At 42.8% G+C, this 26166-nt stretch overlaps 1 protein-coding gene across 2 annotated transcripts in view; it reads left to right on the forward strand.

The window, feature by feature from the left end:
* Positions 1 to 1457: 1457 nt before the first annotated feature.
* Positions 1458 to 26166, forward strand: part of LOC115014490 (A disintegrin and metalloproteinase with thrombospondin motifs 2-like) — a 106178-nt gene continuing 81469 nt past the window's right edge. For both annotated transcript variants that reach the window (XM_029441382.1, XM_029441383.1), the window contains exons 1-2: positions 1458 to 1803; positions 3471 to 3880. In XM_029441382.1, the coding sequence (XP_029297242.1) occupies positions 1716 to 1803; positions 3471 to 3880 (498 nt within the window). In that variant the 5' untranslated portion in view covers positions 1458 to 1715. The remainder of the gene's footprint in view (positions 1804 to 3470; positions 3881 to 26166) is intronic.

The raw sequence follows: 26166 nt of genomic DNA on the forward strand, positions 1-26166 counted from the left end.
CATCAGAAAGTCTTAGAGACTGACTCTACCTGCAAAGGGACGTCAGCTTAATTAGTTAATTGACTTCTACTGAAGCAATCAGTTGATCATATTGTCAACATTTCATTTGATAATCAAATATATGCTGCTTCAAGCCTCATTTTACTTCAATCGTACATTTTATATTTGAGGTTTTTTTTAACTCTTTATCAGACAAAATGAGCTATTTGACCAGGTTACTCCAACTGGGATATAAACAATATGTCATGTCATTTATACACTTCAGTAGATAAACAGATTAAAACGACCAGTTGTCAGCAAGTTGGCTGATGTAGCACAACCATAATTAAGTGTGGGTGGATCTTAAAGAACTGTCAGTTATGAAACAAAAAAGCGTATTTTTTACCCAGAATCAAACTACTTAAATATGTATAAATGTATCTGTCATTTCTATTTATTCCTTTTTAACCCATAGTTGGGTCAAGACACTCCGGTCCCCCTCACCAATCCGTCTCTGTCAGTGAGCTTCACCTCTGTTCAATGCCCACTCTTTGAGGTGTCAAAAGAGTGGTCTGTAATTAGTCTTTTTTCATTCTAATGCTGTTCTCCTCTATCTTTTATTGCTTTGTGTTGAAAACGGACACCAAAGACTATAAATAGAATCAGAGCTTTTTGAAGTTGATATACTGCTAATTGGGACTCAATTTAATACCTGGTTTTGGAATTAGTTTAAAGATAGTTATTTATGAGTTCTTGTTTTTATATTGTCCCTAAGGCTATTTTCATATTATTTTGACAGAAAAGTTAATTGGGTTTTCTTCATATCTGTTGTTGACCTTATTCTGCTCATTACTGTTTGCAACAATATAAGATTAGTGGTCAAAGGGCGTAAATGAAGTGTTAAATGAGGGCAAGCAGGTTAGGCCTAGTAAGACTTTTTTCTGTATGTAAATTGGACCCTTGGGCTCTGCAAAACTGAATGTTTCCACAAGTTAACCACACGGGGCGCTGCTGCTCACCCAACCCAGGACGCTTCACGGGATATTCAAAGTTTATGCAAGGCTTGCAGCACATCAGGGACCGTCTGAGGGGAGAGTTGAACAGTAGTTTTCATTCCAGAAAGAGCGTCCAAGTTCCAAATAAAATCACTTTTGTGGCGCGCCACACGCTGGAGGTGTGATAAAGCAGCCTGTTAGTTAATTTCACTGCATCTCTTGTCAATGCAAGCTGTCAGCGGGCCAGTCAGTCCGCTGCACGGCCAGCGCTCTCTGAAATATCCTCACATCTCACACAGTGGAGACACACAGGGAGTGTGTGGGCGCCCGGTGCCCGGTTTGTGTGTGTGTGTGTGTGTGTGTGTGTGTTTGGGCGCGTGTGTGTGTGGAGTCGGGGAGTTGTCAGACCACTAAGGCTAAGAGTGGGGGAGCACACACATTGTGAGAGAGGAGTTGAGAGAAAGAGACATAGAGGAGGAAAAGAGAGGAGGAGAGTTGAGTGAGTGAGAGAGAGAGAGAGAGAGAGTGAGAGAGAGAGAGAAAGAGAGAGAGAGAGAGACCTCGGCGGAGAGGAGGAGAGAGAGAGGGGAAGAGAGCTCCGTCTCTCCCGGTGCACTTGGCAGTCTAGTTGCGGGCTGCTGTGCTGTTGCTGTCGTGGCGTGGCTGGTCGCGCCAGGCGGGGAACTTCACCACACTGGAGCCCGGAGTTCCACTCTCTCACCTGCGCAGTTCGGAGCTGCCATGGGTCTCTCGCCTGGATTTACTGTCCTAATTATTTTACCGGCCTTTCTGCTGCACACCAGCGGCCTTTACATCGCCAGTAGCGTCGGTACGTACAGTAGGCTACAGTTAAACGTGGTCAGTGTTTATGTTGTTATACGTATCTGCTGATCTCTTATCAGCTACACGGGCTCTTCATGCGCTCACTGGAAGTCTGGAGCGCAACGTAGCGGCAAAACACTGCCCAGTTTCTCCTGCTTGTGTTTAATTTTTGGCATGCTTTTGCAGTTTTTGCAAACAACATTGTAGGACGGATTTGCAACTTCTGTGCGTCCTGCTGTGGTGTTTGCAGGGTCTTTCCCTATGCGGTGCAAGCAGTGTTGTGATTTGTTTTCTCCCACTAAGGGGATAATGTTATCTGGGGTGTAAAGGGGCATCAGATGCACCGGTTTACTGTCGGATTTTTTTTGCAGGGAAGTAGCCTTACATTATCTGATTCTGCCGCTGTCGCATCTATCGATCTGTCACAGGACGCTGGAGTCGGATGTCAGCCTATTGATCACACTATTATCAAATCATTCATTTGATAGGGGAGCTTAAGAAATATTAACAGTGTGTGTTAGGTTTTACCAGTCAGCAAACTTTATAAATGACATATGACAGATGGATAACCAAATAATAATAATAATAATAATAATAATAATAATAATAATAATAATAATAATAATAATAATAATACAATAATACCAAGTGCATCTGAGGACCACAACCAAAGTGATATCATAACTGTCTCTGACTCTGATAGCATTGACACCTTAAAGTGGCCTTGGCTTAATGTCTGTGAGTGTGTATGTGTTGTGTGTGTGGGTGCGGAGAGCTTTTCTCAGGTCGCCTTAAAAATGCACCTGTGTTGTCACTGTCACATGAACTGTTCCTTAATCCGAGGCAATGTCAGACGCATGAACTGTCTTTAGGTGGCACTACTCAATGTGCATTAATTGACATACAATAATGTTCATAATGATAATTATGAAAGGATGAAATATTGCAAAATGCATTCCGATGTGCATCATATTAATTAAAAGCGGGGTTTTAAGAGGGTTTTGTTTTTGTTTGTTATTCAGTCGGTGTCGAGGTTTAAGAAATCACTTTTCTCGGATTGAGCAGCCTGACGGTGAGAAAACAGCTTGAGAAAGCCGCAATTAGCACCTTGATCTTGTACTGGTTTTCCTGTTGACGGTAGAAGGGCACAGAAGGTGTCAGCAGCGCTGCGCAGCGCGCACTGCTGAGGCTGCCGTTTACAAACGCGCACTGCCGAGCACTGGGGTCGCCTCTGAGTTCATGGGTGGGGCTGTGTGTGTGTGTGTGTGTGTGTGTGTGTGTGTGTGTGTGTGTGTGTGTGTGTGTGTGTGCAAGAGAAAGAGAGAGAGAAAGGTTACTGCTTTTATTTCTTTTATGTATTACTGTGTTCCCTGTGACGCAGAATAAGGAATAAATAATTCCATGGCGTGCTTGACATTTTTGTAATCCCTTATTTTTCCTCCCACCTCTTTCCATCCCCCTATCCACCCTTCACACATGACTCCAAATGTTCTCCATGCTGTTGTTTCCTTTTCCTATCTTCAACCTCTAATTTTCTTCCTTCCCACCCTTTTCCACATTTTCTCCTCTTACTCACCAAAATAATAATCTTTCTCTCTCTCACCTGTCCCTGCCTCGCCTCTCTTCTCTCACCCATTGCCCCCTCTACCTTGTCCTTAACTGTCCTGTTCCCAGACTCCCTGCAGCATGTCCTGGGGGAGTATGGACTGGTGAGGCCGATCAGTGTGGACGCAGAGGGCCGCTTCCTGTCACACGCCGTCTCGGCTGGCCGCATGGCAGGAGGGCAGTCCCGTAGGCGCCGGAGGAGGGAGGTAGGAGTAGGCAATGATGAGTGGGGAGGACCCAAAGGAGAGCCAGTGGCCTTTCGGGAAAGGCTTTACTACAACGTCACCCTCTTCGGCCGGGAGTTCCACCTGCGTCTGCGTCACAATGCCAGGCTGGTGGCCCCCGGAGCCAAGATGGAGTGGCATGATGACAGTGACAGTTCCCGGCACTCTGAACCGCTGCACGATGAATGCTTGTACGTGGGGGACATCACAGACATTCCAGGAGCCACTGTGGCTATCAGCAACTGTGACGGCCTGGTGAGTGGACGACCTCAGTTACTTCTTATCTGTCTGACTGCTGTAGTGTGTACTAAGCTTGCTGTGGACAGAATGACAGGAGGGGACACAAGAACACATGATGCATGTCTGAGTTGCAGGGAGGAACTCTGTGTTTACAATAGCAAGAAATTGTTTGCCCCTTGACCCCATCTCTGTCCCTTGTGAATCTTTCTAGTTGACCCCACAGCTCAGAGGTTGTCATGGGGTTAAACTTACAGGCCTGCCATGAGAAATACCTGAGTCATGTTTTCATCATCTGTCCTCTGCCCCTTTTAGTTTGCCCATGTTAAAGAGTAAAGGGATTATTAAAGGAATACACTGATGCTTCTCAGAAAACCTCAGTATTTAGAACTACTGTATATCTCTGTATGGTTGCTTTCAGAATAACATTTTGCTGGCTTGTCCCTTTCACCACACACAGATGCTGAATGACTGGACAAATAGCACACACTATGAAAGCATTTTAATTGAAGCTGCCACCATGAAATATTTTAGTTGTTCAACAGTTTCTCAAAGAGCCTGAATTGTAAATGCTTCTAAAAGAGCTGACGATGAATAGAGGAAAAGGAAAAGAGATGGCAAACAGTTGGTGAATGGCTGTCGGCAAGGGAGAGAAGTGAGATATAGGCCGTGTGAAGAATGTGCACTGCTGAGATGAGAGGATGCGGGAAAGATGGAGACTAGTGTGCCTGAGGAAGAGGTGAAAGCGACAAGTGCGAGAAATAAGCCTCGTGGAAAGCCAGGGGAAATAAGGCAAGTAAATAGGTGTAAAAAATGGGCAAAAGGATGTGTACAGGGAGTGATGAAATTGGGGGGAGGAGTACCCCTCATTAGGAAAAGTGTTCATTAGTCAGCCAGATCAGCCCGCTACTGGAGCTGAGTAGCAGCGACTGGATCCGTTTAGGGTTGAGGACACAGGGGACAGAGCAAGCAGCTGAGAGAGCAGGCAGGGAGCCAGGACAGCACAGGCCTGACATGCCCACTTAGCCTGACACCAGCCAGCAGCAACTCACTGCTGCCGCTCGCTTCGGCCTGTCATTCCAGGGCCTATTGGCAATTTCTAGGAAAGGTTGCTCAAAGTGTTATAGATAACAGATCACCGGTCAGCGGCTGCCAAGATTTTAAAGGATAGGTTCACATGTTTTCAAGTCTGTCTTACATAAAATATTACTCACATGCCCGTGTGCCCGTGGGAACCAAAATCCTAAATCCTCCTAATCCGCAGAAATGCATTCTTAAAGGTAACCTCTAGAGTTTTAGTCCACTAGTAATGCTATGGAGCAATGTGTTTTACCACCAGGTCACCATTTTGTATCATGCATGAGGATGGACATGTATTCACACGAGCATGCAGGTGACGCGATACACATTGCTGCTGCCAGTTTTACGTTTTGTTTTACTGATCGACAGTTGGTGGTGGTGATGTAGCAATGCGCCAAAAAAAGGACAAGCAAGAAGAAGACTGCAAACTATCAAGTGTTATGATGGAGGAAATGCATTCAACAGAGTTGTCAGGCTTCAAGTATTCACACAATGCATTTTGGTGAAATGTAGTAAATGTTACATAACTGCACAGGGCACCGTTTAAATGCAGTCAAAGCTAATATGAGACGTTAGCAATCAAAGTTAGATGAATCAAGTGGATATCTAACAAGTTATGGTGTTTTTAGTACAAAATGATCTCTTTATTTCACAGTCCTTCCACCGCAGCTCAGCAATAAAACAATTACCAAAGAAACAAATATGAATGTTTCTACTAAAAAGAATATACTATATGAAAATATTCACTTCATTTGTCTAACTCAGACTGCTGAAGTTAAATTTCCATTCTTGCACAGAAGAAGGACAGCATTTGGTCCCCCATCACTTACATTCGAGTTGCATTAGAAAAGGATCTCTCTTGGACAGAATACATTATTAGCATGTGAGTGTTATTTTAAGACGGGCTTGAATTAATGTGAACCTTTGCTTTTAAAATCAAGTTTGTTAAGGCTGTTTTCAAAATGTCATCTTGTAGAATTTACCTTTTTGAAACTGCTGAGGAGTAAAATAATATTGTTACAATGCAAATGTAAAGGCAAATATTACGGCTATCAGTGCTGTCATAGCAACACCAAATAGTCGAAACAAAAAAAGGAAAAACCCTTGTAATTATCACATTAGTGCTGTCCACTTATATTTAATTTGTTTCTCCACGCCCCTGAACAACTCATGTCATAACTAATCAATTCTTACATCCTCCTCAACCATGCCAAGAAATTCAGCCAAGCTCTGTCAGGCTCTGCCTAAGCTCTGCCCGCCTTTACCTTTTTAAAACCAGTAGAGACACGTAGTACATCTCTGCCCTGCTGTGCCCACTTCCTCAGTGACCCAGCCACCTGGTTAAAGCCTTTTCTGCCCTGCGTTGCCATTTACAGCCAAGAACCTCTTGCTGGCTGAGATCCAGGGTGTGTGATGAGGGGAGGGAGGGAGAAAGCCAAGACAGGGGCAAATAGGGTTCAAACCAAAATACAAGAAAATAACAATAAAGAGGCAGAGGAGGGAACATGAAGAGGTCAAAGGGTATAGATTTCAAGAAGTAACAAATGACCAGAATAAATAAGAAAGCATGAGGGAGCACAGGGGAAAAAGGAAAATCTTTGAATGGACAAATGACCTTTAGAGGGAATTGGATTTCTGTGAACAGAAGCTGTGATCAGCTGGTTAGTTCGGTGGATGGTTGAGAGGAGGCAGAGCACTGTACACTATGAGAACTGGGGAGTGTGCTGTGTGTGTGTGTGTGTGTGTGTGTGTGTGTGTGTGTGTGTGTGTGTGTGTGTGTGTGTGTGTGTGTGTGTGTGTGTTTAGTCCTACATCATAGCAGTTCAAAATGAAATTAAACTGCAGCTGAGACTCTGTTTCTGTGTGTGTGTTGGTGTGTGTGTGTTTCTGTGTGCAGAGTGCAGAATTGGGGACTGCATGAATCAAACAAAATAAAAGAACTCATAAGCTTAGGAGATTTCCACTTCATACAGTGTCTGTGAAAACCTATTTGTGCGTATGAATAAGGGTCGAATGTTTCCTTGTCGCTTTGAAATTGTGACTTACTAAGAATGACAAGACATGTCCATGTAGGAAAAGATGACTAAATTCCATTAAGCTGCTTTGGTTTCAGGGTCCTGGTTTTGTGCATGCTGGCTCAATTTAGTGGCTTACCGGGACACTCGAGTAAAAAAAGAGCCGTTGTTTATATTATTGTTATTAACACTTTTCCTGCACAGTCAAAATATCTGCTGTGAAAAAGGCCTACTCATCGGTTTACCTGTTTGACTTTAACTGCTAACAATTAATCGTCCTCATTTTTTAGTCCTTGTTAGATAAACATCATGCATCCAAATGGTGTAGGACAATTTCTGAAATTGCTAGAATGTTTTTGTATAACATCAAAGACTGTCCTCTGCTATATTAATGCAAAGTGATGGGAGCTTGCATGTTGGATACAACCACTTGTTGAACTGCATGTCTATTTCATCTGTAGTCATAATTTAGATTTTTTACTCTGATCTTTTGACCTTTATTTGAACAAAATTCGGTTTTACAGTTCAACTGTAAGCAGCCAATGTATCAAAGGTAATAGGAAGAAACTCCTACAGGTTTGAAAGTTGAACCCATTTTATTTTTCGTAAAGATTCAGGATCTATAAGGTTCTGTTGAAATTTGGTGGTTTTGTTTAAATATGGCTGTCTTTTCAGACACACACTTATAAACATGCTAACAATGCCAGGAAACCTGCAACATTTTGGCTCTGCAAAAGGGAGTGGATTTTGTTAAGAAATCACAGTAAATACCAAGATGTCAATTCCTGTAACTTTAATTCCACGTGAACAAATAAAAGCATGTGTGCATCTATGTGTGTGTCTGAATCTCTGGCCCCACTTGTGGTCTTTCCTTCAGCCTCACCTAAAGTATTTGTTCAGAGATGTGGAGGCTGTTGGCTGTGTTGGCCTGATTTTGTGCACATGTGGGTGTGAGGTCAGGTGCATTCATGTGTGTGTGTCTTATGTGGAATTTTGAGTGTCAGCAGAGCTCCTTGCCTTTCCTTTTTCTAGAAGAGACAGAGACATAGTGATGAGAGTTACAAAATTATCGCTATTTAATTTCTCCATGCTACATAATTCTGTCATTGTGATGTGCTAAATTAGTTAAGTGGGGACTGTCACACTGCACACAGTGTGCTTACACTGTCTGAGAGCAAAGCTGTCAAACTCTCAGCCAGAGATGCATTCATTTTCACTTTGGAAGTTCATTCATTTTGCATCAAATTAATTAGAGACGTTTTTCTATTTAAAGGTACACTGTGTAAGATATGCAGTTGCGGAAATTTATTTTAGTTCACCCCTCTCCTTTCCTCCACTCTGTCTCTGACTGTAGGTGTGTAGGTTTTTTTTAAAATTGCTTTATCTACAAACAATTTCGCGACCCCCCTGCAGTACCTCCGTGGACCCCCTGTTGAAGACCTATGCTCTAGAGGCGATAGTGAGTCACTGTAGCTCCAGTCTGCCTCAGTACAGAGGGAGAAGAAGTACAGCTGCCTGACTTGCTTGTAAATATTACAGCCATGGTCTGTGTCTGTTTTATAGTTTGTTTATTGGATTACATTCAAAGTGGCTGCTTTGCCGAGTGTATAGCTGTCGCCCTGGGAAACGGCGTAGCTTCAGTTAGCAGTTAGCTCGAGTTCAGCCACAGCACAGGCGAACTGCAAACTCCCTGTTGCTGCCGTCACACAGGTCCACCAGCCCGCTGTGACTGCCGGTGCTGAGGCTTCTTCTGGCCCAGCTCAAGTCTCTTCAACCGCTGTTAGACGGAGTCTCCGTCAGAGCGGAGTATAGTCAGAGCATGTTCTTACGTTTTCAGTCATGACTGAACAAGGTGAAGTGGTCTTATCCTTTAAGTAGCCACAAGTGCAGACAGAAACAGAGATTCTGTGGAGAGTGATTAGTATTATATGTAGCCAGTTCTAAACTCTAAATGCTCAACACGGACCAATGTTACCCAGCTAAAGTTAAAACACAGACGCTGGGATAGAAAGAGAGAATCTTAAATTGACCATCTTCAGAAAACTGCAATAAGTCAAATATAAATGTTTGGATAGACAGACTTTAATTAAGTACAACCCTTTCTAAAAGTCTTAAATATTCTCAACGTCCACCAGGATGCACCAAGCCACAAACACACACACATAAACGTACAGACATAATGCCAAAGCTGTTAAGCAAAACATTTAATGTCAACAGATATTTTTTAAATAACAACTAAAACAAATCCTCTTGATTAATAATCATAATTAAAATAATTACCATACTTTACCTGTTGACACACACACATAAACGCATACTCTCGTTGCAGTGCTGCCAGATATTTATCTCTAGTGAGAGGCTTCCTGTCTTCCAGATGTGCCGCAGCACCTGAGATAATCAGTGAGTCTGACAAAAGGTAGGGCAGCTTCAGGTTACCGTGGGAACAGAGGGTCACACAGGCCTGTGGAGGCAATAGGTGTGCACACAGTCCAGAAATGAGATCCAGCTGTGTGGGAAGTAATCTTCATGTCTCAGAGTTTGTAACAGAGGAAGTGCGTTGCCTCTCATTTTGGGGTTTACTAAAATGCACACCTGGATGACAGGACACGAGTTAATACAGCTGTGATGTACATTGTACACCTTCACACATACACACACACCTTTACTGAAGTGAGAAGCATTTGCTCCAGTAGAAGCCTACACCTACAGCATGGTCAGATGCTCAGACACACAGCAGGGACAGACAGCAGCCAAAAGCAAAGTTCCCCCGAACCATCTTTACCGCACTGCATGACACAAACCTGTTCACACATTTCTCTCATTGTCTCCACCCCTCGCTTCTCTTGCTCTCTTCCCTCGCTCTCTTTCTGTCTCGTGTTTCTTGGCCAGCAGCGGTAGGTGCAAGCTGGAGAGCTCTCCTAATGATGGTATTAAAAGAGTCAGGAAAATGACAGAAAGAGAGGAAAAGAATGTGGCAGACAGCTTTTTGCTCCCCAACACCCACAGATTCCGAGCTACGGTAAAAAAGAAAGAGACAGCCAGAGACGGTGTTCCTTTAGTGAGCAATCTTTGTCTGTTTTTAGCAGCAGCTCTGCTCCCAAGCATTGATCAGACAAGTGGTGTTGAGGGTTAAGGGTATTGCCCGCTGTCGATGCAGGAAAAAGTTTAGAGCCAACAAGCTAGATCCAGATCTTACAAACTAGAGGATGTTTTGTGCCTATAGTATGGGCGTCATAGTTTTTAGATAATTAGCCCTTCTCCTGTGCAGGTGTTGCCCTTTGTATATTCTGATGTGCCATATTTATGTATGGCTGTGTGCTTCAGTCTGTTCATGTGTGTTATTAGTGCACAGCAGGAACGCTGGAAGGCGGCAGTGTTATTTTGGTGCTTTCACAGAAAAGACTCAACAACAAGGAGAAATGCCAAAGCATTGACAGGTGTTTTGTTTATTTATTTTCTGTGGGCGTGTGCTTGATGGCACATTCTTTGCAAATACTATAAAAATCATATTAAGGCTTTCAATATTATTCTTGTGTAACTATGTTGTGATTGTAATATGACTGCAATTACAACGGTTGTAGAGTTACTTAACATTACAAAGCCACTAAACACACACACAGTCTACATGTTAACATACTGTACACCCTGTTCTGTGCCAGCAGAGGGCTTAATCATGTGAGAGTGTATTGACAGAGGGGCAGGCCAATCACAATAATAGCCCCAGAACTACACTGCCAGCGGCACCGACACTTGTGCCAGTCATGCCCCTGGAATACGCTCAGTCATTACCTCCGCATTAGGAGTCAATAGAGAAGGAAGCCCTGTAGGCTGAGCCAACCCATCCATCCATCCAGCCAGCCTGGCAGTTTAGCTTGGTCAGGCGTGGCAGCTCACTGGGCCCTACAGTTTGTAATTCCACCCCGGGTCACACGATAAGTAGCTCTCAACTGTAATCAGCTCAAATTGAAATGATGACATCAATTACAGCACGGCGCACAGCTGTTATTGACCCCAACCCTCACTGACTGGGTAGAGTAGGTTGTGTGTAGAAAGAAAAAAAAAGTGGAGGGATGATGGTTGAAAAGCGCATGCAGGAACCGCCTGGGTGGAGGGATTGCCGGGTGTGGAGAGGCCAGACTGCTGAGGCATGTTATGAATGGAGAGACAGACAGTGAGCGAGAGACACATGTTCTCGGTATCTGATTGCAGGTTCCACCCTGCAGTGTAGCTCCATTCAAACACACAATTACCCAATCTAGAGCTATTATCAGACAGAGAGAGAAATGGATGGAGAGAGGGAGGGAGAGAGAGTCAGACAGAGAGCAGGCCCATTCTGAGGAACGCTATACAGAGCAAAGGAGTGCTTTTACCAGAGCTGTGATTACTGCCGCTCACTCAGTGCACTTAACCAGCCCCCTTGACTCTCTTTCGTTTCGCTCTGTCATTCAGAGTGCTGCCTCAGAGCACATGGTTTGTTTGAGTGGTTGAAATAACAGGATTCATCGGAGAAAATGGAGCAGCGGAACCCCAATGATTATAGGGAAACACCTCTGTGATGTCACGACACCAGCCGGTTGTTTTGATACTTAAATAGTCTCCAACTCACTGGAATGATGCAGCAATAGAGATGGGAGAATCCACTGTACATGATGTCATGGTGATATTCCAGACTTGGGGCTTTATGTTTCACAGAGCAATAACCAGTGCAATTCATTGCCTGTTATGTTCATGCACGCAGTGCGTTTTGCACAGAAAGTGGGTGAGGTGGAACAACAGAGGGTGTGCAGTAGTGATTAATTAGTTATCTTCTCTGCCAGTCACATTACTTATTTTATTATTTTGTTAACACAATAATTCAAACATGTTTTGACTCTCCGCTCATGATTGCCATGTGCACAGGGGAGGACAAAAACAAATTGACAAAAAGTATTTTATGGTCCGAACAATAAACATTTAGTCCATCATGTCTTGCACATTTCAAAGAATCAGAGTTCACAATTAGGAGAGCAACTGGGAATGACCAAAATAAAGTAAATTCACAAAATAAATATTCTGCAGGGTAAATAGCAATAACTTAAGTAACAAAATAGAAAATAGACTAGGCATTATTGGATTGTTTTTCCTTTCCCGTCTGAACAGTCACCGCGCCTGTCAGTCAGTCTATCAGTCAGTCAGCTAGTCCCACAGGACCGTAGGGACTAGCAGGGCCGTGCAGGAAACTGATCGATGCTAGCAATATCAGCAGTTCTCTAGCTAACAGGCCCCAGCAGCTCCCGTGGAGGATCTTGGAAACAGGACGAGACATCCTCTAACATGTTCCAGCATCTTAACAGCCCTATCTGCCTGCCTACCCCTGGCTGACCCAGCCCATGTCTCCTGTGGCCACGCCGTTTTACCTCCCAGCCGCCACACAGGTGGCTTTGTACTCTTAAAGTTTCCCTCACACAATCCTCACAAACAAAACACAACATGAGAGAAAGAGAGGATGAGAGGGAAAGGAGGGAGCGAGGGAGTGTAGGTGGAGGAAAACGACAGGAACACAAAGGGAGGTGGAGGGGGGAGAGTGCAGTGGAATCTTAATGTGCCCAAACCTAACAACTGCAGCATCATAAGCGTCGCCACCTGCTCAGTCAGAAGGGATGGAGTGTGGAGAGAGGGAGGACTCTTCTTGATTAGCATGAAGAATTTCACTTTTTATTGTCTCTTCCTCTCAGCTAAGGTCACTTGCCTGCTTCCAGAAGCCAGTCCACTTCTCTTACTGATCATGGATATTTTATGTTTTCTGGTTGCTTTCACTGAGTGCATACTTGAACGCCCTACACTCTATGTGTATGTGTGCATTTGCTCCCAGCCTGATTTAATTAGTTGTATTTGTTCTTCCTCTGGGTTGAATTGTTTAGCTGTCTCGTTGGTGTTTGCATGTTCCTTAATGGAACAGAGCCTGTCTGTCTGTATGCATCTCTGTCTATGATTGAAAATCATTTTGCTTGGCGCTTGATGCAGCAGGCAGCTAAGTGGCAAGAATCGCACCTCATAACAGAAACTCACACCCTCCTCATCTTACTAAGGCTGCCTGTTTTTGTTTTCTGCAATAGAGAAATAATCACTTTTTTGTCTCCGAGTGTATTATGTTTGGGTTTTTTTTGTCAGTGCATGAGGACCTCGGGAATTGTTAGTGTACCAGCATATGTAATATATTATATAATAATATATTGTATTCTAATAACTGACTCTGTGGGGGCTGGAGTGAAGCAGCAGAAACAAATAAACACATCTAGCGCTTTGATCATTGTGACTGATCGTCTGCCAGAGTGTACAAGGAAAGCTTTGGATACTGCCATACAATTATGTAATCTGTTTGCCAAGATGTAATGGAGACTTTGAGATGACCTTGTCCATGTATAGCTCTGTGTGAGATTGAGTTACTGTATAGTTGGGCTTCCAAGGTGCTGGGTGCATTTTATGGATCAGGGCAGGGCCAAGCATCTCCTCAACACTCGCAGCAGCAGGAGGATGTAGTTAGCAAGTAGGGCTGAGCGATATTTATCACATTATAAATTAAGCCACTATTCTGTTGAGTTTAAGATTATCTTTATTTTAATATTCCCTAGTAGAAGATTTGAGAACCTGACCAATAAGAGTATGAGCTGCAAATAGAAGATTTATTTAAATAGATTGATAGATCGATTTAATACACACATTTTCAATCCTGTCATTCAAATCCCACAGTGTGAAATGAGTCAGTCATTCATCAGTTAGAATCACATCTACTGCTTTAAAAAAATGTGTGATAATTCTTCTGGATCCCAGGCATGGGTCTAATTACTGGCAACAATGCAAACACTTGCCTTGGATGTAATGGTAATTGGTCACGCTTCAGGTGATTAACGCATTCTGTAGTATTTGCCATCTTTGTGGTACTTATTTTCTTCGTATTGGACTTTAAGTGACATTGTTTGAGACTGTCTCATCCATTTCATGGCCCAAAGAGGTTTCAAGTGATCGCCCAGAAATAGCTTAGTTTCTGTGCTGGGATTGGATTATTAGTACAAGCAATGTAACTCATCAACAGTGTATTTAAGTTTCTCGTATTGCTCTGTTGAAGTGTTCTTGAGTAAAAGCTTTTGCTAGCTGCTTGCTAACTGCTGCTTGTAGCCAGTCCTGACCTCTGGCCTCCATGGAAAGAGTAAAGAAAAGCCGAAGCAGAGATCAATAAAGAAGCATGTTAATAGTAAGCTGTTTTCTACTGCAGCGTGTGTATGTTTGTGCATTCGTGTGAGGACCGTCGTGGCCTCCTATACTGTGATGTATCTGTTTATGTTAGGAGTGTGTGGTGCCATTTGTGTAGCACAAAGTGCATTAAGGTGCTCAGCTATTAAAATAGCAATGAAGGAGCAAAAGATAAATGATAAAATAGCTCTGCTGTCAGACGTAGTCTCTTATTGGTTATGTTTATGGCCAAAGCAAGAATTGTGCATCCCTGTAACTGCTATACACACACACACACACACACACACACACACACACACACACACACACACGTACACACACACACACACACATGCATGCACGCGCACACACACACACACACACTCACGCACACCACACACAGCGCTCCTCTTACAGTGCGATGATTGACAGCATCACTTGGAACACAAAGGGAAAAGGATTTTTTTCTCAGAAGCTAATCCTTTGCCTCTCTCTTTCACACACACTGACACCCAGACGTAGACACACTGGGGAGAAGGGACTTATTGTCAGGTTGTGCTCCATCTCCACAGTTCATTTCTAATCCTCGTTCTCCCTTTCTGTACGGTTTCCCCACGTCAACCCACTCCTACACACACCACTACCACCAAGTCCCCATCGTGGCCAAATCAGTGAGACTGGCGACATAGTGAGAGTAGAGGGAGACTGCTGCATGTGAGGCAGGCTACGTGAGGAATGAGATACGATTGAAATGAGACACACTGGAGAAGAGAGACTAATGGAGGAATAGAACAGAAGGGGGTGATCTTTTTTTCCATGCTTTATGCTCTCCTCTCCTCTCCTCTCCCCTCCTCTCCTCTCCTCTCCTCTCCTCTCCTCTCCTCTCCTCTCCTCTCCTCTCCCTCCTCTCCCCTCCTCTCCTCTCCTCTCCTGTCTTCTCCTCTCCTGTCTTCTCCTCTCCTCTCCTCTCCTCTCCTCTCCTGTCCTCCTCTCCCAGCAGCAGGGAGTATGTTTGCAGGGCGGGTGTGGCTGCAGCTGACTCTGATGCGATGTGACAGGGCCCTCCTCTCTGTCCTTTTTGCTGGTGTGTGACAGCGTGAAGCCGCCATCCACCCCCGTCTCCTTTTCCTACCATCTCTTCATCTCAGCGGTTGGGGGAGAAAGAAATCTGGGACTAGTTATGTGCCCTTTCTTTCAGCCTGTCTCTCTGTCTTTTTTCATGGTGTGCATAGGCCCGTGTGGAGGTGTGTGTACCTTTTCTCTGTGTCCTCTTTCGCCATTTTTTCAATCAAATGAGCATGAAACAAAAAAGTGTTTGAGCCAAACATGACAATACAATAAACAAGGAAAAAAAGAAGAAGAACAAAACAGCTGTTCAAATATGAATCTCTTCAAAAAGATGTAATCTATAAACAGTCCAAACAAACATTAGTGATGATTAAACTTTAAAAGAAACCTGTTCCATTTCATCGCAGTGGACTAGAAATTAGCGTGGCACTCTTTACTCCTCGAGTACTGATGGAGTTGCATATGAGGGTCGAGGTATTTAAGAGAGCAGTGACCTCCCAGATATTAATCCTGTAGTTGCGTTGGTCTGTCCGCGGCCCCTCTGTGCTGACCAATGCTCTATCTGGTCAAGGAATTTCTCCGTTTAGGGTCACAATGACCAGGCAGTCTTTTACTGTGTTGAGTCTGTTTAAAGTACATTCTCCTTTTCTTTCTATTCCTTCCCAATAACAATGGTAGTTTTTATGTCTTTTTGTGAGGTTGTGTTGTGGAACTGAAGGCTTTCCTGAGGCGGTGAAGTGAACCCCAGGGCCACTTGTCAGATGTAATGGGACCATTCACAATGCTCATACACTTATACTGAAGGTTCAAGTTGTGGTAGGTGTCAGGGATTGCTATTTTTATGGCCTTTTTTTTTTTTGAAGATTGAATATTAGGCCCAACTTATCCCAGCATGCATTGCTAGAAGCTGCTTTTTAACACCAAATGCCAATTGTGTAAATTAGAGTAAACCTAAATTACTTGTTTATTTAGTTTGTCGGAAATACAGTAATATTAGAGATTACCTTCCCCCGGTTTTAGTGTTATAGTGTCATAGTGTGACTCAACACAATCAGCTCTGAAATTGCCATTGCCTCCAAATGTTTCTTGGGACTCTGTGTTACTCACACCGTCTCTGTTGTAGTAGTGTTACTGTAGGGTTGTCACTTCCTTGGGTTTCCCGCCAAATAGCTAGAAAGCAAAGTAGTCCAATAATTCCTGCAGATGTAGGTGAGCAAATAAGTACAAGTAAGGGATTTGTTTTGCAGGGGCCCTTATGATTTGTACATGGGGACCGGGGGAGGAAAGCAAAAGAACAAATTAACAAAGATTATTTCTTTTCATATTTTTGGTAGTTTTCCTTTCCAGTGGCTCTCACTGTAGTTATTCCTATTTTATTTCTTGAAATGACAACACAGTCCTTTTACACGCTGTGTATGTGTCTCTGAAGCTGCAGGTTTGTTCACCAATCAACGTCTAACTAAATGTCTATAGGACGAGAGGTATCGAGCAGGTGCTCTGATGAGGTTGATGTTTTGGACCAAAGCCCTCTGTGTGTGATGTGCTTTTTTTCTTGCTGTTTCTCCCTCCTCCACTGCCCATCCATCTTTATCTCTCTTTTGCCCTCTCCACGTCCATGTCCCTCCCTCCCACTACAGTGCGTAGAGGTCATAGCCCCAGCTGAGCCACAAGCTGTTGTTGCCTTACACTGACTACTCTACCTGCTAATATGACCAAGCGAGCCCAGTTCATCAAGTTACTCTCAAGCTCTGCATGGCGAAGATCACACAGACGGCTTTAATTCTTTATGGTAGAACGATGGTGTGGGATGGAACATTAACAACCACACCTGGACTGGCATTCATCATTTTAGTGTTAAGGTGAAAACCTGACATCCTCAGTTGTTTTTATATTGATTAAATGTTCAGCGTTAAGCCATCAGTGTTATGATGTTTTTGCATTCCTCCCACATAGATTGGTGATGAGTGTTTGTGTTCCAAAAATAGACGTACAGAAGTACATTTTGTATAAAAAAGAGCATTTTCTGTTACTGATGTACCATCCAGCCACATAAAGGGCCTCTGATGCTCATATATAGCCATTTTCAAGCACTAATAATGTCCACCAGTTCAGAATGACTAAAAGAAAGAGGTAATTAAGTTATAGCAGGCACTAACTAAGACACCTGGATGGTGCAGGGGACAACACTCTGCGGCCCTACCGAACATACACTAGACTGTAAAGTATTTTCTCAGGTACAGTTTGGTCACTTAAGATGCAAATGGTAGGGGTGGGAAAAATGGCTTACCAGAAAGCAAAGTGTAACTTTAATGTTCTTTTCTGAGAGCGCAGGTTGTTGTTTGTTTATTTGTTTGTTAATGGAGAGTGAGTTTTGTCGGTGGCTCTCTTTCTTTCTGTGCTTGGCAGTAGCAGCTCTTCTGCTGCCATTCTTCTACTTATTTCAAACAAACTGCTCCTTGCTGCTTTCTTGTGCGCCAGAGGATTTTCACTGAGTGTAAAACGAAGTGGCCATACATGTCACAGCGCTGGTGATAAACATTAGTTAAATGGACAAGTATGTATATGAAAACGTCAGGGGTTTTCGATTTCCATCGAATAAATGCTACTCATTCGTTTTCTAAATGTCTTTCGATTTTCGACAGAAGTATGACAGCCAGGGTCTTTATTTGTTGAGTGTCGTTTGTTTTCTCTCATTTCTTCTCAGATGCTGCTGGACATTGCTGCTGTCTTTTTGAGGCAGCTGTTTTCTGAAGCTCATCTCTCAGTGTCTACAGGAGGAGGGGTGGGTGAGGCGGGGGTTGGGGGGTAATTTGGTTAGGGGAGGTAACTATGAGATATGGCGGAGAGAGAAGCAGGCTTTTTGACACAGACACTCGCTGGTGCTCTGCTGTGATGTATAATGGCAATACGGGTGAGCTTGCAGAGAGCAGAATGACCTGCACGAACCACACACACACACACACACACACACACACACACACACACACACACACACACATACACACACACATGCGCACACAGTAAATTGCACACAAATTGAACCTATGGGCTTTCCTTCTACCATATGAACTACCAAGCACACGCTCTTGTCTGTTTTTAGGATTAAGGTATCCGTTTATTCTCTGTGAATTGTAAAGAATCCTTTCCTACAAGGAGCTCAAGCCATTTTTGCTCTCTTTCAGAATATGATAGTTTAAGTGGCTTTTGTGCAGCTGAAAGCAGAAGCGAAAGGGGGCTGATTTCCTCCCAGACGATGTGATTGTATAAAACTGTGGCTGTTGACTCTGCTTCCAGGCCTCAGTAATTGGGGGCAATAGAGGAGCCTGGTGTTTCCCCTTTAGATGAAATCTCTGGTTTAGCTCAGACAGGGTGTGAATTACAGATTCTACTGTATTCCTCAACTCAGGAAGAGCATGGTGTGTGTGCGTGTGTGTGTGTGTGTGTGTGTGTGTGTGTGTGTGTGTGTGTGTGTGTGTGTGTGTGTGTGTGTGTGTGTGTGTGTGTGTGTGTGTGTGTGCAGGAGAGGTAGAGTTAGGGTGTTTATGGGTGCACAAGCACATATTTATTTGTTTGAAAGTGATGGGATTCCCCCGGTGATTGTCAGTTTCATAGCTTTCCTTGTCTTTTATTTTTGCCGGTGGTGAATTCTCTCTGCGGAGAGTCTGTATAAATGTATTTCTTTTCTGTATGTGTGACTGTCTGTGTTTATGAATAATGCTGTAGATGGGAGGGCATGCTTTGGACTTGTTTGCAGATCTGAGGATTTAGAGATATCTGTTTTCAACCTGATATGTTGTATTAACAAAAGCCTGTGGATCAGATGTTGGAGTGGGTACACGCCGTGTAGATGTGTTAATGTTTTAATTGGCACCCACAAATGCATGCAGTACAACATAGACTCACGTATGCGCTCACACAGCTGCAGGCTACATCTTTAACTCTTCCTTCTTGTCCTTTGTGTGTGCTTGCGTACGCTCAGTATATTTCAATGGCAGGGTGTCATTTTACACTCTGTAATGAAGAGACACTAAAATAAATAATATTTGGAATATAATAGAGCTGCAGTGATTATTCGACTAATCAATAAGTTGATTGACAGAAAAAGAATTGCCAACTATTTTGTTGTATAATAACCGTTTAAGGAAAAATGGCAGAAAATGCAGTTTCACATATGGAGATTTCCTGTTTTTCTCTGTTTTAAGTAGTATTAGAGTGAATATCTTAGACATTTAAAGGCATCACCTTGCAAAATAATTGAGAGATAAATCGATAATGAAAGTAATTGTGAGTTGCAGCTCTAGAATATATAGCTTTATAGAAGACTAGCAATGTGTTTATTTGGAATGTATACAATTTAGAAATTGATGAGAGTAATAATAATTACTTATTTCTAAGGATATCATTATAAAATAGATTTCTGTGTTCATTTTCATAGGATTTAGAAATAATAACATTTAACAATGTAATGCAATTTAATAGAATAAATACTGAAATGCTTATTATGCTCAATATTTTTGCTTAGATTGCCTGCCTGTTTTTCAAAGTCATCCAGGGCGATATGTTGAAATGAATACACTGCATGTTGGAGGAATCGTCTGTCTTCCAGCTGAAATGACAAAACGTTGCATTAAAACATCATTTAAATGTTCCATCCATCGTCTACCGCTTTAAATGGTGTCAATGTGAGACACGGTTCCAACTTGTTGTCCAAAGGTCTGCTAAAGATCTTGTGGCTTTGTGAACCTTCTTCTAAATAACTCTATGCAAATGTAAGCTCATCCACTGAGAGGACCAAGAACAAATCCACATTAAGCACTTAAGCAAAAATGTTTGGTTCTGCAAAAAAAACACTTTTCCATTCACATCCTTATACCAGGGACCGCTGCGCACTTCTGGAACAATCAGACGGTAGTGGATAGACATACCGCTGGAACATTTGTCCTTCAGTAAGTCAGAGTCACATTACTTTCTTCACCTTCTCTATTTTGCACCTTTGTACTATCTTGTGTTATAGGTTTCCTCTATTGTATATGTGTGTCATTATGCATTTTTGGACAAACGGCATACTGCAAAAATGATCACATTTTCTCAAGGAGCGTGAGGAATGCAGTAAGTGTCCATGATCATTTTTTTTAGCAATGCATAAAAGAAAACATACTGCCTAACAATATACTGGACACAGCAGTATTACAAAACATAATTAGCTGAAGTTTAGACACAGGTTGAAATAGCTTCAGGCTGGATTTTAAGCCTTTTAATTCCTCATGGGGTAGGAATAGGATGTGGAACAGTGGGGGAAGGGTTGACATATCACCTCAAAGTTGTGTTCACAAGGCCGACATGAAACCTTGAAGTACTTAAAAACAAGCATACATAGAAGTCTTGTCATCTCTCGCCACACCCAGTACACATACACGCAGCTCTAAGACACGTAGATAGCTCCATACGAATGTAATTGTCACTGCCAGGAATGTCATGTTCGAATTATGGTGTGAGAATTGTATGCGTGTATTCTGGTGTAAACACACGTTAAACTATGTGTGTGTGTGTGTGTGTGTTTGTGTGGGTGATTGATGGTTTACAAAGGTGCAAAGATAAAAACGTGTACAATTTTCTCTCATATCTTTTTTGTTCCTCAGCGTCATGGATCCAAATATTCCAAGTATTTTCGATACCTGAAGAGGAAAGCAATCTCTCTCACACACACACACACACACACACACACACACACACACACACACACACACACACACACACACACACACACACACACACACACACACACACCTCTCCAGTTAGAGAGTGAAGCTTGGAGCATGCCTGGGAATATTCTTTCTCAATTTGTGTGTCAGTGCTAGCGGAGGCCCTTCTTTGTCATGGAAACACCAATTTTTAATCTTCTGTCTTTAAACAAATGAATTCAAGCCTCTTATATCTTATATATACTAAGTCACTGGCTAATGTATGCACATCTGAAACGTCTGTTAGATCAGGCTCTCACACATTATATTAGAAAAGATGTGTAAATAAGCAGAAGGAGTCGAGCTGAGGTGCAAAGGATCAAACAACACCTGGATTGTTAATAACATGTTGCTGGATCTTGGGTATTTGGGTGCAGCATGCTGATAACTGCTAAAAGCAAAGTGCTAACTGAGACTTAGAAAGGAATTATACTTCCTTCAGAACATATGAAAAAAACAAACCGTGGAAGAAAAGCAAAACCAGATTTGCACATTTGACACATTGGAAATGTTTTGTAAATTGAAAGTTTTTTTCAGAGTAATTTAATATTAAAGAGTTAATATGTAAGATATCAGTCAGCTCAGTGAACACGTAACAACACTGTTTTAATATATAAAAATGCATCCTGGAGCATAACATTGTGTCCCTAATTATGGAATTTTTGCCATGAAGATGTTGCCGTCGACCAACTAGACCTTGGCCACACCCTCCATATTCTCACAGGCGGCTCCGACGGTATCCCTGGCTACCGCTGGTAACCTTGGTGATACCGGTGGAGATATGCTGCAGTCAGTGGGCGTTGCCAGGGCGTGATATGAAAGCATAGCTGGAGCAGTGTGTGTGTGTGTGTGTGTGTGTGTGTGTGTGTGTGTGTGTGTGTGTGTGGGTGTGGGTGTGTGTGTGTCTGAGATCCAGATAGCAGTCTCTGCCAGAGCCTTCATTTTGACGTGTTCTTTGATGACGGCATTGGCATTCGAGCAGCCGCACACACACGCACACGCACAAACACAGAAGCGGGGAAGGGGGAGCGATCGAGGGAAAGCTGTGAAATATGAAATTGTAGAGGCCAGCAGCTCATAAGAGATGAGGTTGTTAAAGTATTTTTTATAGTTTAAATACTTCTGCTATATAAACTGAAACGTGTCCGTGTCTCTCGCTGTGGGCCTGTGAGGCCAGAGAACCACGACCTCTCTCTCACTGTGATTTATGGCCGAGTAATTGTGCCTCATCAACAGTATTGTATACTGTATCTCCACAGCAACACTGCTACACCTCCTCAGAATGAATTAGCTCTATATTTGTTTGGCTATTAGGATTGGATAATAAGGTAATCAATAGAGAAATTAGCATTTCGAACTATATAGTGTAAACATAAAGCAACTGCTGATGCATCTTTGAGTTGCAGTTCTCGTTGGTGCATAATACATTTAATCAGCTCTTAAGTTTTTTAGGCTAATTTAGTATAATGTTCCAAGTATTCCATTTGTTTTGCAATTATACTTCTTATTATTACACACATACATTATTAGTTCTTAAAGTCACCTCATTTGTCTTTCATTTGTGAGTTCAATACTGATAAGACAACATGTGGAGCTAAAGAATGATATACATGAACACCAGTGAGAACGAAATGAACTGACACTTTCTTTTCATTTTGCTACTTTGTGCTAATCCTACACACTCCTGCCTTTTAATGTGCGTAATCCCTCCCGTGTTATCTCAGGCTAATGTACAAGGAACAGCACAGCAGAGTGGATGAGATGCACTCGCAGGCTGAAGCTAGCAGCTTCCCAGAGAGGGTTGAGGCGGAGGCCAGCGATGTTCACTTGTCTGTCGAACACGCACGCCGACTGTCTTCCACCGGAGAGAGACTCCCTTTGGCCTGGGCTGCCTTCATCAACACATTAGCAATATGCTGCGTCCAGCATTTTCGACTTACTACAACAACACACAGACACTATCCAGAGACAGAGGGAAAAGTGGGGAGGAGGTGTTAGGAACATTGTCAGCGACTACAGACAATATGTAGATGACTTTATTACCATTCTGTCTCTGTTTTGCCTTGTTTCCTCATCTTCAACCTTGCTTTCACTCATTCCCAATATCCCCCCCCATCCAAAAAAAAAGAGAGAGGTCATTACTACATTCCCCCCCAGGTTCTTCATAATCAAATATTTGACCTAATGAAGGGATTTAATTACTGGTTGCCCAGCACTGGAGGTGTCAAATTACTGACCCCCCTTTTTATTTTCCTTGCAATTTATCACTATCCTGACAGCAAGGGTTGTGTACGCATGTGGAACTCTGTTTGTGTGTGTGTGTGTGTGTGTGTGTGTGTGTGTGTTGTGCGAGTGTGTGAAAATATTCTTTGAAGCAGCATGTTGAAGGAGTGAATGTGGACCTGTGTACAAATTTGTAGTTAGTTGGCCACTTGAGACTGTGATAGCAGAATGGCTCGTTGGAAATGGCATCTAAACTATGCTAATGCTCATACACAAGCAAAGACATAATTTACATTCTTTCTGTGAAGGGTCCAAAAATATGATGATCATAGCTGTGCACTGTTTGCTATTCAGTCGAGAAGGCCAACAAAAAAAACCCCTGACTTCTTCATGTTAATACACAGAGAAGTAGCGATGCATACAAATGAGAGAGAAACACGTGAAAGTGAGAAAGAGACCACGTACATGTGTGTTTCTCTGCATGTGTGTTTGTTGGACATCAGTGGGCGTGGGGTACACAGTGGTGGCCCTCCCAAGCGTAAAATGAACAGCGGTGGAAGGTGTGTGTGAGTGTCCAGACCGTTTAGATTTAACTATGAATTAATAACCAGACAGGATCACAGCACTGGAAGAAGGGCAGGCGGCTGAGGGGGCGAGACAAAGGAGAACAACAACAGAGAGATTACTGAGGGGTGGAAAGTACTCCTAAAGCCATTCTCTCGGCACGTTGATGGATGCCAAAAAATATTACACACGGAGGACATCTTTACTGTAAACCCTCAGCTTGACTTGACCTTGACCTTGACTTATAGTTTTTTAGAGAGATGAGGTAAAGGCACCTAACCTGCAGTTACATGCTGCACAACTTCTAGATCACCAGTTGCTTCGAATTCGAATAACTTTGTGATAAAATAAAACTACTTGGCGGGCATTGCTTAACATGAGGCATTTGTCATCTATGACAGCTGCTACCAATCGTCTTTAACTGTTGTTTACTATTGAAAATGACTAATTCTTCATATTTACTGGGTTACACTACAGACAAACATTCTTGAGTCATAAAGTGACAGACATACAAAAACACAAATGCTTTTTCCAGACGAAGCTGGAACATAAAGTACTTTTCTGAGCTGCACATAGGTGAGCATGCATGTGGTACTTTTGCAGGCCATTTGCGTGACTGTTTCTTTTATACTTGAATAGATTTTTAGTATAACTTTTAAGTGTTTCTTCTTTCTTTAATGTTTTGAAATCGACTTCGTAACAGGAGGTGAATTCAATCATCTCGCTTGACCTTCAGGTCCGCACAGCGTGCATTTGTACCTTCGGTGAAAACATAATTCCAGCCGTAATGATCTAAAATGCTGCACAGCAACATTGTGTATGCTTGTGTTACATTAGGTTTTGTCAATCCTCCATGTTTCTCTTAGTGAACCCCCTGCCCCTCTGTGTCTATGTGTATGCACTGCAATTATTTTAGATCAACACTTGCTTTGCACATTTTTTTTTGTCATCACCAATAAACTTCATGTTGTGAACATTCAGCCCCGTGGACATCACCTCTCGGGATAGTTGCAGCTGTTGGACGCTTTCAGCTCAGCTTTTCCAGGAATTCATTTTAAAAGGTTTTCTGATCAGATTTCTTAAAGGTGCAGCTGGAGTCAGTGAAATTAACTAATGAATACCATATTCCAGGTTAAGTCCTCAGCCATTATGGTACTGTATATGCAGACACGAAGAGGAGATGCGAGTGGAAAGATGGTCTGCAGATACAGTTATGCTCCACTTCCTCCTAACACGCAACCATATATGCTTTTGCCCCTCTCGGAGCCATCTCTACTATCCAGATCAAGCCCCTGAGGCCTGATCCTGTTCTGTAGTTCCCCTCCTGACCTAGTGAGGGTTAAATAAGTGTGAGGGAATGTGGCAGTTGTCCCAGTCTCATTTCCTTTTCCAGGCCTGTCCATGAATTATTAGGCTAATTCCAGCTAATGAGGGAGGTCATGTTAGATGTTTGATGGGAGAAGACGTGGAGTCAGTGTGTGTGTGTGTGTGTGTGTGTGTGTGTGTGTGTGTGTCTGTGTGTGTGTGTTCGTGTGTGCGAGTGCGTGTGCGTGACATAAATTGCTGGTAACACTAAACTGCAAAACCACACTTATGCCTAACCTACTGACCCCTTGTGTTTCCATAGCAATCAGGAGTCGTTAAACACTGAGTGTACTTATGTTGCATTGATTTCCTGGAACTTATAGTGTGTGATACTTTGCTTTGAAGGGTTGCTGTCCTTTATCCGTGCTTTTATCTGCAGCCCCATGTAACCCATTCAAAATCAACTGCAGAACTGTGAAACTAAAAACAGCTTTGTTTCTATGTTTCTGTTCTCATTGTCTTTTCAAAGAGGTCGGTTTCATTTAAACGCAGTCCTCTGTAACCTCGCAGGATTCCAGCTCACAGGAATATCAATAGCACTGCCACGGTGCTTTCCTTGACACATCCTCAAGCATCTCCTCCACACAGATCGCACAAGATTCTAACCGATAGATGTTGTGATGCTTTTCAAAAGGCCGGCTGCTCTGACAGACAACTTTGCTGTGCGCGCAGTGGCCTTCTCTCTAGTGTCTTGCCTGCTGTGCAGAGCTGCTATGGCTGCTATTCACTGGGTGGCCTTCTACAAGGTTTCTGGCACAAAGACAATTTGACCTCCAGTGTGTTTGCATGTATGTGCTTGGTCGCTGATAGACACAAGGCAAAGGGTTAAGCAGAAATGAAAGTAATGTTTATGTTCACCCCCACCTCTTGTATCCACACGAGTTACCGTACAGCCAAGTGATATAGTATCCAGTGCTTTACATGTTCATTGAGCGCACAGTTGATGCCCTGGACATTAAAACACATTTTTTTAAACTGATTTCTTATGATTCATTAAAAATACCTTTTGAATCAGGAGTCATTCATATGTAGGTTGCAT

This window comes from Cottoperca gobio, chromosome 10 (assembly GCF_900634415.1).
Source record: "Cottoperca gobio chromosome 10, fCotGob3.1, whole genome shotgun sequence".
Lineage (NCBI taxonomy): Eukaryota > Metazoa > Chordata > Actinopteri > Perciformes > Bovichtidae > Cottoperca > Cottoperca gobio.